The following is a 15,525-nucleotide window of genomic DNA, read 5'->3' as shown; positions in this document are numbered from 1 at the left end:
CCACTTCTAGTCTGGTAGCTGGAGGCCAGTGGGTTGCCAACACTTCTCTAGGTTGTCTATAATAAATCCAGCAGCCATCTGATTCAGGAAGACGCTGGTCACAGAAGCAATTGGCATGCATTGCCAGCAAGTCTGGGATGGATTTCCAAACAAGGGACTGCCTTTAACCCTCTTGTGGCGGGGGTTTGTATCTGTCTCCTGCCCGTGCCCCAGAGATGATGACCCGATTGACAATGGCTGCTTCTCCAACAAATCATTAAGCCTCTCTGATTTACCCGAGCGTATATATAGATATACTTCTAAAGCACATCGAGCTCCTTGGTGCAATGACCTTGGAAACTTGTCCGTGTCAGAAATATCCTCCTTTCAGGATGCACGTTTTGCAAAGAATACGGGGGCAGGTCTGAGCGCTGAAAGCTGTACGGCTGAAGTCCGTGCTGGACAAGGCAAATCACCGCCTGTGCGCCCTTGCTTGCCGCTCACACTTCGCCTGAAGCCAGAACCCTGCGTTCCTGGCAATGGAGCAAGCCCTTCTCAAGCCAGAGCAAACTCTTCACGGCCAGCTCTGTACCAAGACTGCTCTGTGCGCCGAACAAGAGCTAGGAGGTGAAAAACAAAACCACCTTTGTCCTGAGCTGCCTGGTACATAGCCCGGTGTGACAGATATGTGACCCCATACGGTATCTTGGGGGACCCTTTTATTCAATTTATGAATGATGATCTGCTCTGGGGGAGGGTTACCATGCCTCTCCCAGGGGCTAATAACAGTGGGGGTGATGAGGGCTAGTTGCTGAGACGGTAAACGCCTCCAGAGACAGACCACCCCAGGAGGTTTGCATAGACTCATTCAACCTGGGTTTGTCAGAGGCCGACAGGGGCTTTTGGTACAAAAGGGCTGAGTTGAAACACTCGTGGCCTTTGGACTTGATCTTTGTCCAATCCCGCTGAAGGGCTGGAAGGACCTACTAGGGCAGCTTTTCTCAGATGTGGCCAGCTGTTGCTCCCAGCTGCCTTGGTGTTTGCTGGCATTGCCAGCAGGGGATCAGCAGCCTGCACCATGCAGCCTCCTGGGGGCTCCAGGCAGCACCTCTGCAGACACGTGGGGCCAGTGTGGGTGCTCAGCTGGCTCCAGCTCTGGGCTTCAGCCCGGGGCAGCGGGACTCGGGTTTGCAAAAATTTTCAGAGCGGCCACCAGCAAGGGTTGGTTGGCCCCACTTTGAGGCCATCCAAAACAATTGTTCTGAGAACCCCTGTTCTAGGGCCCCCCAAGGCTGATGGGCAACTCCTGATATATTTTGTTTACATCTGTTCATTGTTTTTACTACGTGTTCTCCAGAAGGCTTTTTCCTTGAGAATGGAAGTGCTTGCTTAGAAGGAGCTGTGTAGTAACTTGGAGCTCCCCCCTACAGTGTCTGCCTCTCCTAAGCTGTTCAGAGGAGGCTTTTAAATCATCCTTTTCCATTCCCCCGCCCTAGGAAGAACGGGTCGAAATGCCTGGTGCACTGTAAGATGGGAGTCAGCCGGTCGGCCTCCACAGTGATTGCATATGCCATGAAGGAGTACGGCTGGAACCTGGACCGAGCGTATGACCACGTGAAGGAGCGCCGCACGGTCACCAAACCCAACCCAAGCTTCATGAGGCAGCTGGAGGAGTACCAAGGGATTCTGCTGGCGAGGTGAGCTCCGGGGGCAGGGAAGGAACTGGCCGTAAGATTTCGAGCACAAATCTGTCTCCTGTCCTGTGTTTCCTAAACACAAAATCATTCCCCAGCCCACTCTGGCCCAGGCTTATCTTGAAAGGAGAACCGGAAAGGGTCTGAACCCAAGCGGATTGGACCTCCTTCGGTATGGGTGCTGCAGAGAGGAGTGTGGGAAGCTGGGTGTTGCTGCTCTCACATGTCAGAAACCTCAGCTGCTTCCCATCTGTACGAAGCCACAGACAGCTGTGCTGACAGCAGGGTGTAGTCCCGGACTGCGTGTTGTGGTCGCTGACATTCAGCCTTGATCCTGTTTTTGTACCATGTGCGCTGGGGTTCGGGGCCTTGGTTTAATTATGTTTGTTTTCTGCCGTCAGTGTGTTTCAAGAGCCCCTGAGCGTTTGTCTGACTTGACCACGTGGCCGGCCCAGCAGATTTGCAGGCAGGTGCTTGTGTTCCTGCCTCATTCAGAATTAGTGTGTGCTTGAGAACGCTGTCTCTGACATGCTTCCACTCTGCTATAAAGGGGGATACAATTTGGTCATGGATTCCTGCCTTTAACAGAACTCGTGACTTCTGCTTCAGCCCCACTGGCTGCCACCCCCGCTTCCCTCCCACCCTCATGTGGGGCTCAGGCTGCCAGCCCCCATCCTTGTGCGGGGCTCGGGCTGCCCTCCCCCCCCATTCCTGTGCGGGCATTGGGCTTCTGTGATTTATGGTTTATTGCCCATGTCCTGCCCGTGAATTTTAATAAAAATCCCCATGCCAAAATCTTAACCTTACTTATAGTATAAAATAAGGCACAGGCACTTGAGTGGCTCCACTGGATTAATTCAGTGCTTCCCCTTCATCGGTGCGCAAATTCATCATTACCTTAGGAGCGGGGTTGGGAAGAGTGCTCCATTTGTATGGGGAGCCTTAGCCAGTCCCCTGAAGCTCCCCGTGGGGGTGGGGGAGCTGAGTAATCAGTCTGAACAGCCAGTGGCATAATAAGGGCTCTAGGGCAAGGCTTGGTCCAACGCTGGTTCTAAGCCAAAAGTGTCCCAGAACTCAACTCCAAACTCTGAGCTAGGCACCAACAGAACCAAATGATTCCACTAGCTTTTACAGCATGGCTAAGTAGGAAACCAGTCCCCCTCTCTGCCATCTACGAAATACGGCCCAATCATCTCAGCATCACCATTCCCTTTTAGAAACATGCTTGCCCAACATCTGGCTTGGCTTCAGGGCCGTTTTGTTGAGGAATGGTTGCTGCAGTCAGTGGGGGGAGCCCCTTTCCTCTGTACTCTAAACATCAAGTGTTTATTCCTGGATGACATTTTCAGCTCAGCTGGGAGGTAAGGTATGGCAGGGGATTTTGTAACACAAGGCCTGTCAGCTGAGGAGTAAAAAGACCTCAGTAATGCATGTTTTCTGGACGTCCCCATAAAGGAGGTGTTAAACCATGTCCTGACTTGACCTGCTGGAAGGAAAAGATACTTGGTGTTCTGCCAGGCTGCAGTATTGGTGCTGGAACCCTCCTCTGCTACCGGCTGTTGGTAGGTGGTTGCAGATGAAATCCCTGGGCAGTTACCAGTGCGTTAGGACATCATCAGCTTTCTCAGCATTGTCCGTGTGCAGCTCAGGCCGGAGCAAGATGAAGCAAGCCTGGAAATGTGCGTGGTGTTGTCAGAGGAGCAGAGCACCACACTGATCCAGCTGTGAGATGTTTGACCTGTCCCGCTCCGTAAAGAGGAACCCGGACGTACATGCTGTGTCTCTAGGGTTTGCCATATGGCTGCTCCCTCCCGTTGCAGCGCGTGGGTGAACAGAAGACTTTAAAAACCAATCGTACTTGGTGTGTGGCTAGTACTTCACCTCCTCAAGTCCTCTACGAATCTAGGTGACTGAGTGAGCTTGTCTGGTAGCCTCTAGCACACCTGGAAACTTCTGCGTGATGAGTCTTGATTTCTTCTTCTTTGCTCCCTCTGTGCTAGACATGGACAAGTTTATTCGTAACCAATATGGGAATGCCACCTTCACTCCTGCAGCGCGTGGCTCACCCTCACCCCGGGTATGCAACTGCCAAGCCTCTGCCCACTCTGGACAAGTCCCCAGTATAACGACGTGAATTGGGTTATCAGTGAGGCCTTTCAGCGCACGAGGCTAACCAGTCTGGGGTGAGCTAAGTGCCATGCTGGGCAGAGCGGCAGGCAGAACCCCGGGGCACCACGCACTCCTCACCTGCTCTCTGCTTTCACAGCTCCAAAAGGCTTCTCTGCCCTCTTTCGTTGCAGCTTTGGGCTCTCCCCTCGAGCTGCCCCCAGGCCTGTTTGCTGTGTTACCCCAAGGCAGGTAACAAGCAGATCTGTACTTCTGTGAGTGCACTCAGATGGTGGAGTCGAGGGCTTGTGAGGAGAGCCCTGTGCTTGGACTGTCTGGCGAGGTTGTTGGGAAGGTGAAGGGGGCGTGGTAAGCGGGATATTGCGTTCCAGCCATAAACACGGAGCCCCATAGCTCCTTTTGTCACAGCAGCAGGGATGTTTAGCTCCTTGGAGCTGTCAGCCATTAGCAGCAGGGCCAGAGCCTTTCCTTCACCTCATTAAACTCTCCTCTCCCTCCTAGCAAGCCTGGGCACCACGCTGCCGCAGCGTGTGCTCCGGCAGGGGCCGAGCCCGAGGGCCATGCTGTGCCTTGTGCAGCTTGAACGTTCCTTTTACCAAACCACCTGGGGCCACCTGCCGGGGGACCAGCTACCCGAGAAAGTGACTGACCCTCAGGGCCTGAGAGAGCTCCTTTCACGCTGCCCAGCTCCAGCCCAAGACACAGGTCGGGGAATGAGAGACTTTCACTGCAGCTGCTCCCAGCGATCCCACCTGAGTGCCCGCACCCGCTTGCTCTGCTCGACCCTGACCGTGCCCCAGAATTGCTGTTACCTGGGCTCGGGCTCTGCTGGAGGCGGATAAAACACTCGGCAAATCCAGTTTGCTCTTGCAAACAGGTGATTTGAATTTCAAAATAAAACACGTGCGCAGAGTTCATCACACAGTCACTAGAGAGGCGGGGCATGAACTGCCCAGAAAGCTCTGCCCGATGTGTGTGACAGTAGTGTCTAGACAAGGTCCAGTCACAAGCAGGGCCCGTTGTGCTGGGCGTTGGACTGCACGCGGGAGGATAGTGAGAAACAGTCCCGGCCCTAAAGCGTTTGCATGTAACCAGACAGTGTCCCTGAGAAGGATTTTACAGAAACTGGGGCACAGAGACAAAGCAGTGTGCCCAAGGACATCCGGGCAGGGAGCCCTCCATGGAGCTCTGACCTCCTGAGACCCAGCTCATGCCGTGATCCCAACATCCTTCATAAACAGAAGGAATACCTGGTGACCGCCAGGAGCGGTAGTCACTGCTTTACTTCATTGCACTAACGAATATTTGCAGATAAAATACTCTCCGTCTCCAGGTTATGCTTGTCGGGTCAGTGCCCAGTGGGAACCAAGAGCGTGTATCTTACAGCCGTACTGGGGCCCTACACAGGCCCTTCGTAGCCCTCCCCACCGTCCCAGGGGATCCAGTCCTGGCCCATTTCACACACACTGACTCTTGGTGCCTGACTGCTGGGTCTGCAGTCTAACTCGGCACTGGGTCATTTTGTGAGGCCCCCTAGCCGTAGGGCATTCCCCACCAGCAACGTGCAGCCTTGTTAGGCCTTTGCTGCTGTTTTAGCTAACCAGTGTACCTCTGCTCAGCAGCCAGACCGCACTGGCTGGGATCTCTGCACACAAGCAGGCGACTGGGAGGTGGGATTGCAGTAGGGCATCCACAGACTTGGCTGGCTGCCTGCAGCGTCCTTGGGAGCTGAGCGTGGTGCGGTGTGTGCTCTCCTCCTAGGGGGAGCCGGTGAAAGTGCAGCAAGCGGAGGAAGGGAAATCTCTAAAGCGCAGCGCAGGGCTGGTTGTGTGTTTTCATTGATCTGGTTCCACTTCGGAGAAATCGCCCCATTGTGAGGGCCCCGGACACAACAGGTCTCAGAACAGGTGCTGCTGTTGACGTTCGCTCGAGCGTGTGACTGCTGGGACCCTCCCAAGGATGTTTTCCAGCAGCAAGGGGGTGGCTGTCCTGGGCCTCGGTCCTGCAAACAAGATGCTATTTTTGGCCTCCTGTAACCATGCAGGATGTCCCAGCCCCCACACCGTTCTCTGGTTTCCATAGCTCAGTTATTTACCAGAGCATGCCCCAGGGGTGTTGGAGCCTAGAGGGGAAATCAGGCATCCTTTTGTTCCAGGCCCACCACGTACCCCACTGAGTGTCCCCCGGCTGGTGCCCTGCAGCTTGTTCTCCCTTTCCAACCTATCCATCATCTAGGGTCAAAGAAAGGACCAAGTTCAGCAGAGTTCCATGAGGCCCGCACAAATCACGGGGGCCCGTGCATGTAAATGGCTTACACCCCTGTGCTCATTTACACAGATGGATATTCTGAAGTCCATTGCAACGGTACCCACTCCCCGCAGGGCAGAGTTTGCCGCTGCAGGCGTTGGGGGGTGTGGGGAGCAGAAAGTTCAGAGGGCAGAGGCCTGCTTTGTATTACCCCTTCCTATTGGTTGGTTTTCCTACCGTGCTGCAGTCACCAGCTCGCCCGCAATGCTGGAGTAGTGCCGACTGCACTAACCAGGCCACTTCGGCCCCTGTGGATTCATTTTCTGACCAACTTTGACCACGTTTAATGGAAGGGACTGGTTGTCGCCGCTGCATCTGGCCCAGAGGCTACCATGGCAGCAGCCCCCCCACTTAAGCCAACCTGGGTTTGGCCCAGGGTTGTATTTTAGGCATGTGTGATCCGCAGGTGGTTTCTGACAGTGACTAAAACATTTCTCTTCTCCCGCAGCAAACAGCGGCATAACAAACTGTGGCGGTCACACTCGGACAGCGACCTCTCGGAGCACCACCAGCCGATCTGCAAGTCTGGGATGGAGCTGAACAAAAAGGAGATCACCACTTCCGCAGAGCAGCTCTCTGAGCCCACGGCAAATGACAACCACCAGCCTGCATCTCCCGTCTTCTCCGTGGGGCCACTCGTGGACCGTCTGCTCCAGCAGGACACGGACACGATCGAGGAGCTTTGTGCCAAAGAGAGGAGGATCCATTTGGAGTTCACAGCCAGAGGCTTCCGCGCTGAACAAATAGAGGACGAATTGAACCTGAATAACCTCAACGGGTGTCCGGCAGGGTGCTGCTTGGATGAGTCGGAATTTCCCTTGGATAATTGCCATTCTTCTGAGGCCTTGATGCAACTTGCAGAGCCTTTGGAGATGGCTACAGCATTCCCTGATCTGACCGTGGATGATCTAGAGACAGATGCCCTTAAAACTGACCTGAACGTGCATTTGGTACCCATGGAGGAATTCACGGCTTGTTTAAAAGACCTTCCTGGGTCGCCTGATCAGAATTCTCCAAGCCCACAGCTCAGTTCCCAGCCTGAAACCACAGACAGGATTGATTTCCTCAGTGCCCTAGAGAAGTTTGAGGAGCTGTCCCAAGAGAGCCGGTCTCACACCTGTTTCCACTCGAGGATGGAAGAGCAGGGAGGCGGGAGGAACGGGGTCTCCAAGATGTCTGCGCCGGAGGCGCTGCCAGCAGAGACTGCTGTAGATACCCAGAGGCATAGCTCTGCAGGCAACTCCCCTGCAGCACCGGAAGAGTCTTCCACAGATGAGGAACAACCAGAGGTAACCACGGCTTGCTGCTTTCCTATGGACTTCTGTTTGAACGTTCCTGATGGCTGCATGGTTCTCTTGCTGTATGGTTAATGCAGTGGAAAGACGGGCAACGTTCTGGCCTTCCAGTTAATGTGTCAGTTGCGTTGATAAACTCTCCGATGTAAAGCTTTGCGTAAGGAGACCAGCAAACTCGTGGTAGTACAACTACTGTGAGCTTCTCAACTCCGATCACGTGCCCCTAGCCTGGGAATCGCATCTTGGGCAGTTCTTTGTCCTCCTCATAAACACCACCAAACTGCCTGAGCCGATCGGCAACGTTCTCGGGTGGGAAGCTCCAGGCTTGGGGTAGCAGGTCGGGATGGTGGGAGTGATGGTTGGGCTAGCACAGCAGGGAGGGGCTTCAGCCCTAGGTCAGCATTGAAGAGCCTGGGCAGAACTACAGGCTGCGAATCCAGAACTTGGAACAGAACTGAAGAGGGGCTGCAGGTCAGGGCTGAGTTGCCCCAGCAGAGGTGTGTGAAGGGGTCTCCAGACTCGGAGTAGCTGGGGGGGCGGGGGAGCAGCAGGGCAGGACTGAAAGGCATTCACAGAGCTGTGTGTGCGGAGCCCAGCGCTGGAATACAAGTGAGGGGAGCTGCAGGCCAGGATTGGGTGGCTAGTGCTATCCGTGGTTCGTTTTCATGAGTAAACGAACCCCCTCCCCAAAAAAATGAATGTAATGTCTGCACGATAGTGCATCTGTTCGGGGGGCCAAGGCACAGGTGGGCTAACAGGACACTGCAGTTAGGTGCCCTCTGATTGGCAGTTATCTAGAGTCTTAGTGCCATGCAGAATGAAAAAGGAAGCTAGAGCCCTTTAGACCCGATCATCTTGTGTCTTCATGGGCTGTGGCTGATCAGCAGTGGTGCTCTGGCCGTTTCCTCCAGAGCATGCTCGCTCTTGTCAGTTGTTAGTTTTGTTCGATTTTCTATCTTCCAGTGAGGATTTTTTAAATGTAGTAAGTGCTGCAGACAGTTCTCCACTCCGTGTCTCGGACTGCAGCTCGCTGGCCGAAGGGTAGCCCGTGTCCTTAGCAAGCTCGGAGGGGTTATGTCCAAGAGAACACTTTTTATATGTAAATCGTTGAGATCTTGAATGGGATCTAGACTCTCTAACCGAAGCAGCTGAAGGGCTGGCTATTATGGCTGCTGATTTTCTGTGCTCACCTTTCACTTAAAGAGTTGCTACTAATGGCCGTTGAATTTGTCCCTTGTGAGATATCAGAGTGTGATAAACATGACGCTCGGTGGTGCACCCCAGGAGACATGTGGCTGGCGTAGTTTAACTCCCAACATTCTGAATTCCTGCTCCCTTTCTCTGCTGGGCTAAGTGAAAGCAGGTCCTGGAAACCAGCCCTAGTTCTCTCTCCAGTCAGACCCCACTGGCAGTTCTAACTGTGATCTAGGTTAGTCCGAGACCTGCTTTTTCCTGGGAAATGGTTTTACTTAAATAGTTTTCTCTTCTGGTTAGTACAGCACTGGTTGCCTCCTTTCCATATTGGTCTGAGCCTCTCTGGTTCTGCCTCCTATTTCAGTCCGGTACCCGCAAGGCACAATTGACAGCGTACTGGTAGCTCTGTCTCTGCTCTAGCATCCCGAGCTACTCTCCAATGGAAATTGTGGAACGTTTAGACTCCAACAAGGGCCTTTAGCATACATATCCTGGCGGCTGGATTTGAAGCAATCCATCGTCATCTTCATTCCTGTTCTGTACAGGGTGAGAACTCTCACTCTTATCCTTATTTTCTTTTTAAATGACCTGAGTTTTGCCTTCAAACATGTGTTAAGTAATAAGCACATGGAAGTTGGGTGCCTAAATCTCCTGGCATTTCAGCTAGTTTGGTATCTAAATGCCTTAGGCTAGTGGCAAATCCTGGCTGGAAAGTTTTATTGAGACCTGAGCGCCTCTGGAACAGCTCCAGTCATGAGCGCTCCAGTCGTGAGCACCCCAATCGTTTCTGCTTGGAGTGAGATCTTGGTGCCCACTACTCTGCATTAGCACCGGGGGCTTTTTCTTTTTCTTGTATGTGTGTTCACTGCAGTTCAGGCTGTTTGACTGCAGGTGTGTTGTTGGCAAGGCTGCCTGCATTTTGTAATAAGTCTCTCTGTGTTTCCAGGACATCTCCGAACTGACCATCATGGGCCCTCTCACAAGATCCCACTCGGAAAATGCAATCTCTGTGAAAGAAATCATAACTGAAATTGAATCCATCAACCAGAGCGTAGGACCGTGCCAGCAGAAGATGGAGGGCTCAGCCAACCATGCCCAAGCACCAAAGAGGAATACAGCCCATGAGTTGCCTGTAGAGGTGCTCTGGGCATCTGAAAATAACCCTGGCAAGGCTGAACAGAGCAAAGGAGCTTGCATGGCACAGCAGGAAACAGCAAAAGACCTTCCAAAACCAGACCAGGAAGATGCTCCAACCTTCCAGCCACCTACCTGTGTGTCGGATGTGGAAGAAAGCGATCCCGCAGAAGACCAGCAGGAGCCTCGAGTGCAGGGTCTGAACCCTGGGTCGAAGTGGTGTCCGGGGTCTGTTAAACGTGCCACCTTGGAATTCGAGGAGCGCTTGAGACAGGAGCAAGAGCACCAGCACGTTCCCCCCACGTGCTTGCTACCTACTCGGAAGAATTCCAAGAATGATTCTGCAGCTGCCGAGCTTGCACCAAAGGGAAAAACCGAGGAACTGTCCTGGGAGCTGGATCCTGCCCGTAGAGAGAACGAGAGTGACAAGAGCCCAACAGCCGAGGGTGCACTGCCTCATGGCCCTGAACCGCCGGCTGACACGCACCTGTCGCCACCACTCACTCCTCGCCTTGTGCAGCCTGCTCAGGAGTCTCTGCTGGCAGAGCCTGGTGCCGAGCAGGATGTGCGCAGGACAGTGGTGTCATTGGATGGCTCCGGGGAGCCAGCCCTTCCTGGTCACCTCCCCAGGAGACTAGAAATTATCGAGTACTCCCACGTGGGCACGCCACCTGATCTCCATGAGCGTGACAGCAGCTGTGAGCAGGGCGTGCTGGAGAACACAGCGGTGTTACTTCCAGTAGATGAAAACCTGAACCCTTCGGTGTGCACTGAGATGGCACCTATACATCCAGATGCTCTGCCTTTGCTTAACCCTTCAGTACTAGAGCACAAGGAGCTCGGGCGGGCCACCTTCACCTTGGGCAGTCCCGAGGAAGAGTACGGAGCAGCACTGATTAACCTGGATACCTCTTCGTTCGTTGGCCAGGTGGCACACTCGCCTTTAGCAGGCCTCGATTACCTTTCTTACCAACGCGTAGTTCATCTGGAGGGCGTTATGGAGCACAGCACGAGCACGGACGATGAGCCAGCGGCACCGAGCAGCCTCTCAAGGAACGGGCATGTCCTGTGCGGGGCGAGTGATGGTGCCTTCATGGAGCTGAGCAACGAGGACTTAGATTTCCTCAGTAACCACACTGACGCCATGGGCATCTCTTTCCCCCCCTGTGGCCTCCCCCACAGCTCCAGCAGCCCCAGCATCAAAGACATGAGTGAGACTCCCGGCTCAGTGAAGCAGCGTGCGAAGGAACTTGAGGCCCAGGTACGGCAAGCAGGGCTTACCACGCCGTCCCAGATGAAACGCTCGGCATCTTTAGCCAAGCTGGGCTGCCTGGAACTCTCTCAAGATGACTTATCCGAAAGGGAGTCAGCCTCTTCCCATGCCGGCCTGACCCGGTCTGACTTGCTGCCCGCCTCCCCCAGGACTGGCCAAGGCAAGCGTGGGGCATTGCCAGAGCATGGCTTGGAAGGCCTACCGGAAAAGCCTTGTGCCTCCTCTCCCCGTATTCGCCAGGATCCAAAGCCCACCGAGCATTTTGTAGAGCAGCTTAAAACAACTGAGTGCATTGCCCAGAGCCAGCCAGTGGAGAGGCCGCCAGTGCAGTATGCCAAAGAGTTCGGCTCAGCTCCGCAGAGTTTGTGTCCCAGCACAGATCCTAGATTGACTAGCTCTGAAGAGGGTCTTTCGCTGCTACAGACGAAGGTACTAGACTCTTGGCTCCCGGCTCAAAGACTGGCTGTAGCACCTAGACATCAACACGGTAGAACTCACCCTCTGAGGAGACTAAAAAAGGCGAACGACAAAAAGCGGACAAGCAATTCGTTCTATAATACCATGTGATCCTAAGCCCTCAGCTGGGACTTCTTTTTAAACAAAACCTCTGATGTTCATACAAGGGGCAGGTGTAATATGTAAGGAACATGCACTTTATTCGTTAATTTTATATATTTTGTCATTTTACTGTTCCTGGCGCATGTAGATTTGGGTTGTATTTTTGTGTGGGACGCTGACTGCAAGACCATTTGTTATTTTTTTTTAATTATTTTTAACTCAAATAACCTCAAATATTCTTTGTTTTCAAAGAACACCTTTCGTAAGTGACAATTGCTGTTGGCAGTTGGCTCATCTCTCTGTGGTGAAATCTTGAGGGTTAGATTAGATTGGAACCAAGTCACAAATAACTTGAACGAACACACACACACACACACACACACAAATTGGTGCTAGCTGTGGCAGCTGGTGTAAATATGAAGGTTGTGCCAAGCTCTGTTTGTGGCTTTTTTTGATCCACTTCAAGCTAACTAGAACTCCCCAACAGTGACAAATTGCTTCTGAAGCTGCCTCAGCGCAAACCCGTCTGGTTGGCTTGTTCCTGCAGCCCAAAGGCAGCTGATGGCTGGGCTGCACTTTTCAGTCTCTCGCTGTGGCTCCAACTTTGGAACACAAACTTGCCCCAAATTGCATGGTTTGTTTCCAGGGAGTGGCTCCAATGTGATTAAAAACAAACAAAAAAAAAACCCCAAAATGTACAAGGTGTCTTGATCGTGACCAGTGTGGTTAGAGACTTCAAACAGCAATCCCTCCCAAAGCCAGCCTCTTCTTTGCTCCGACCCTGGGGCCGCCAAATTCATTTGAATTTCATAATCTAAAAGAACCCGTTTTAACAGCAGCAATGTGGGGGAGCGGGGGAACTGACGTGTGTTCTTTTAAAACAAACAATTCTGTAGGGTTTTAACCCTTTCGTTACTTGAATACTGCTGTGGGCCTTCTGCATTAATGGCCATATCATCTGTTCACCATTCTCTCCCCCACCCAGGGCTGTTCTTTTCCTAGTGCTCCCTGAGGTATTCTCCCCACACTCACGTACACACTCAGCTGGCTCTCAAACGGGAAGGCTGATTTAATTGTTACATGAAGTTTCCTCTCTTTCTGCTCTCACCTTAACACTTAACCTGGAGCAATGATTTGTCTGAAAGTTCCCTTTTTCCCCCTAAATTGTGTACATACAGTATTTATCTAGATAACTTTTGTTATTTCTTACATTGTTTTCTTGAAAGGACATTCTGTAAACTGGAAAACAAAACCACCGGAATCCATCTGAGTGGTGTTCATTGGCCTCTGCACAAATGCTTGAGTGGGTTTCCCTTTGTAAGCGGTCTTCCCTCTCAGCAAGTGAGAGCCCGTTGCCCGCTTCTGCCAAATGATGTGTCCGTCTTGCAAGAGCCCCTGTTGCAGGAGAACATTACCTACCCTCTTCCACTGCAGAATGGCAGGATTGTATTTCAGAGCCAATTCTGAGGTTCAGCCGGTTTTGCTAGAGTGTGAGCACAGGGCAGGGCTGAGCTGACCCTTGGCGGCTGGTTTCCAGTGGGGCATAGCAGCGCATTTCACAAATGTTCCCTCTAGCAAATTACAACTAGTTTGCTCTTTGTAGAAGAGCGACAGGACTGACTCGCTGTCCTGCAGTCCTGGCGGTGCCTCCAGGGGGCTGTTGGTGGGGTATGGCATTCTGTTAACCTCGCTGGCTACGCATCCTGCCAGAACCGAAGTAACTAGCAAAACCACTGGGTGTTCTTAGCAGCCGCTCGTCGCAGGGGGGGCTGAGCCCTGCCCAGGCACCGTTATGGGATCGAAGGTGCTGTGCGCACACTAGTTTTGAGGGTGATGTGAAATGTGCAGTGACCATGACTCATGGAGAGCTGCAGCCGCCGAGAGCAGAGCTCAGTTGGGTCCTGCCAGGACTTGCGCCTGGCAGCAGGGCCAGTTCTGCAGCACCAGGGTCTGCGCAGAGTTCTTTGCGTCGTAGCAGCAGCGATTGTCCTGTTGAAGCAGGTGGCCGAGAGGAGCCCAGAACTTCCAAGGGGCTGTGGCTGAAACGCTGGCCCATGCAGGCCATGTGCCGTGGAGCACTGGGAAGGGTCTGTGGCTGCTCTGTGAGGACGACCGTGGGAAATGCCCTGTTTGCACTCTACACAGCCCAGGGCCGGATGGCAAACGTACAGAGCTGCATTTGCCAGCCCAAGCACACAGCCTGCCAACAAACCAGCAGTTGGCTTGCAGGAAGCGTCCCCGCGGGAGGAGGGAATGGGGCATTTGAAGAGAATCTTGCCGCAGGGCTCGGCTTCTTCACAGAGCTGGCACCTGCCCCTTCCCCGTGGTCTGTTGGGGTGCTGGGCACCCATGGCTCAAGCGCGGGCCCGGCTATTCTGGCTGGGCCACGTGAGCCGGCAGCCTGTTCACAGCACCGGGATGCTAGGCCAGAATCCACCCACCCATCACTCTAGCCCAGCGCAGCCTGACTGAGTAGTGGCTTCTCCGCCCACTGGTGGCCTCTGGCTGGAGGATGGGAGCTGGGAGCCTGTCTTGGTTACAGCTTGGCCTGGCCAAGATACCCCAGGTGATCTGTCTGGGAACTAACAAAGGTCGGGGCAGAGCAGGTGCCTTCCTGGCTGAGGGGACGCAGCATTTCCAGTCCCCCATCGCTGAGCAGCGTAACTGATGAGCGGGGTTGTGATCAAAATGTTTAATAAACAATGATGGGCATTTCTCTACAAAGCAGCCGTTCCGCTGATCTCTTGCAAAGCTCTTGGAGGATAAGTTGTTTACAGTGTGCCCCTGATTTCTGGACAATATCTCAGCCATTCCGTCTGCCCCTGAGCTCCAGCCAGGCGAGCCTTGCATGGAGGGTGCCCTGGTGTTCAGTCCTCCTGGATCGTGTGTGCACGTGTGTGAAAAGTGAACGGGTCTATTGCACTCATTGATGCATAGCTTTCTTTGAGCCACTCAAGAAAACGTGTAAAAAAGAAAAAAAAATCCCCTTCTGCTCAGTCGTGTTGGCATATTCCAGGCATTCATCCGAGTGCTGAGGTTGGCCCTGGTTCTGGTTCTCAGCAGGGTGGGATTTAGCTCTGTGTTCCTGGGACACCTCAGGCTTCCTTCCAGACTACAGCCGAGATCAGGATGTGGGTTTTAAGCTGGTACACGCTTGTCTAGAGCCTGAGCCCCGCCCGTCAGGCTGTGCCAGGGAATCTGACCCCCCCCCCCATGCACGTGCCCAGGGGGCAGGAACAACGCCTCAGCGTACAGTTTCAGGTTCCTTACATTGCGCAGCCTCTCTGGGAGGGGGGTGCGTGACGCTACCCCTTATAGTGAGTGACATGCTCCCAAGATGTGGGGTGACCCAGCTCAAAGAATGCCACATCCCTTTCCTGAAGGAGAACCTGCAGGAGCCTGGCTGGTGCAGGAGACAGGAAGGGTGCCGAGGCTTTACCTCTCTTGCAGCTGGGAGGCTGGTGCTGGGGTGGAGGCTAGAGCAGCCAAGTTTGCCTTCGGATGGCAGCGAGGGGCTCAGCCCATGCACAGCCAGATCCTTGGTTGGCACTGATGCAGGTGCCGGTGCCTTTTGGTTGTTTTTTTTCCTACAAATGTGACTTATGTGCATGGGTTTGTAGGAACCATTCTTGCTCCAGAATTCACAGCCAGGCTGACTCCCCTGCAGGGGCCCCAGGAAGGTGCTCGGAGACAGCTGGAAACAGAGTTCTGGACTTTGGGGTGTGGGGGACAGCGCTTCGTCTTGTACCCTCCCCTGATCTTCCACCGCCACTGGGATGTTCCCCTGGTCCCAGACTTGTACCCACGTGCTTGGCTGTTTGGAAATGTGAACTCTTGCACGGACGTGCAGATTCAATGTTCTTGTTACTGAATAAATTTTTATTTTCAGGATGAAGCATGTGTGGGTGCCTCAGTTTCCGGGGGGGGGCTGGTACCGTGGGGATTCATGGGACTTAAACATGAG

General features: G+C 53.5%; 1 protein-coding gene across 2 annotated transcripts in view; it reads left to right on the top strand.

Annotated features, from left to right (window-relative positions):
- The window catches only part of SSH2 (slingshot protein phosphatase 2), a 134,620-nt gene extending 119,164 nt beyond the window's left edge, over positions 1 to 15,456 (top strand). For both annotated transcript variants that reach the window (XM_084650844.1, XM_084650843.1), the window contains 3 exons: positions 1,476 to 1,676; positions 6,556 to 7,396; positions 9,543 to 15,456. In XM_084650844.1, coding sequence (XP_084506970.1) covers positions 1,476 to 1,676; positions 6,556 to 7,396; positions 9,543 to 11,570 — 3,070 coding nt within the window. In that variant the 3' untranslated portion in view covers positions 11,571 to 15,456. The remainder of the gene's footprint in view (positions 1 to 1,475; positions 1,677 to 6,555; positions 7,397 to 9,542) is intronic.
- Positions 15,457 to 15,525: the final 69 nt, after the last annotated feature.

The sequence above is a fragment of the Lepidochelys olivacea genome (genome assembly GCF_965140295.1).
Source record: "Lepidochelys olivacea isolate rLepOli2 genome assembly, chromosome: 17".
In the NCBI taxonomy this organism is placed as follows: domain Eukaryota; kingdom Metazoa; phylum Chordata; order Testudines; family Cheloniidae; genus Lepidochelys; species Lepidochelys olivacea.
The sequence above is the reverse complement of the archived record's forward strand: the minus strand, read 5'-3'. Positions and strand labels throughout refer to the sequence as shown.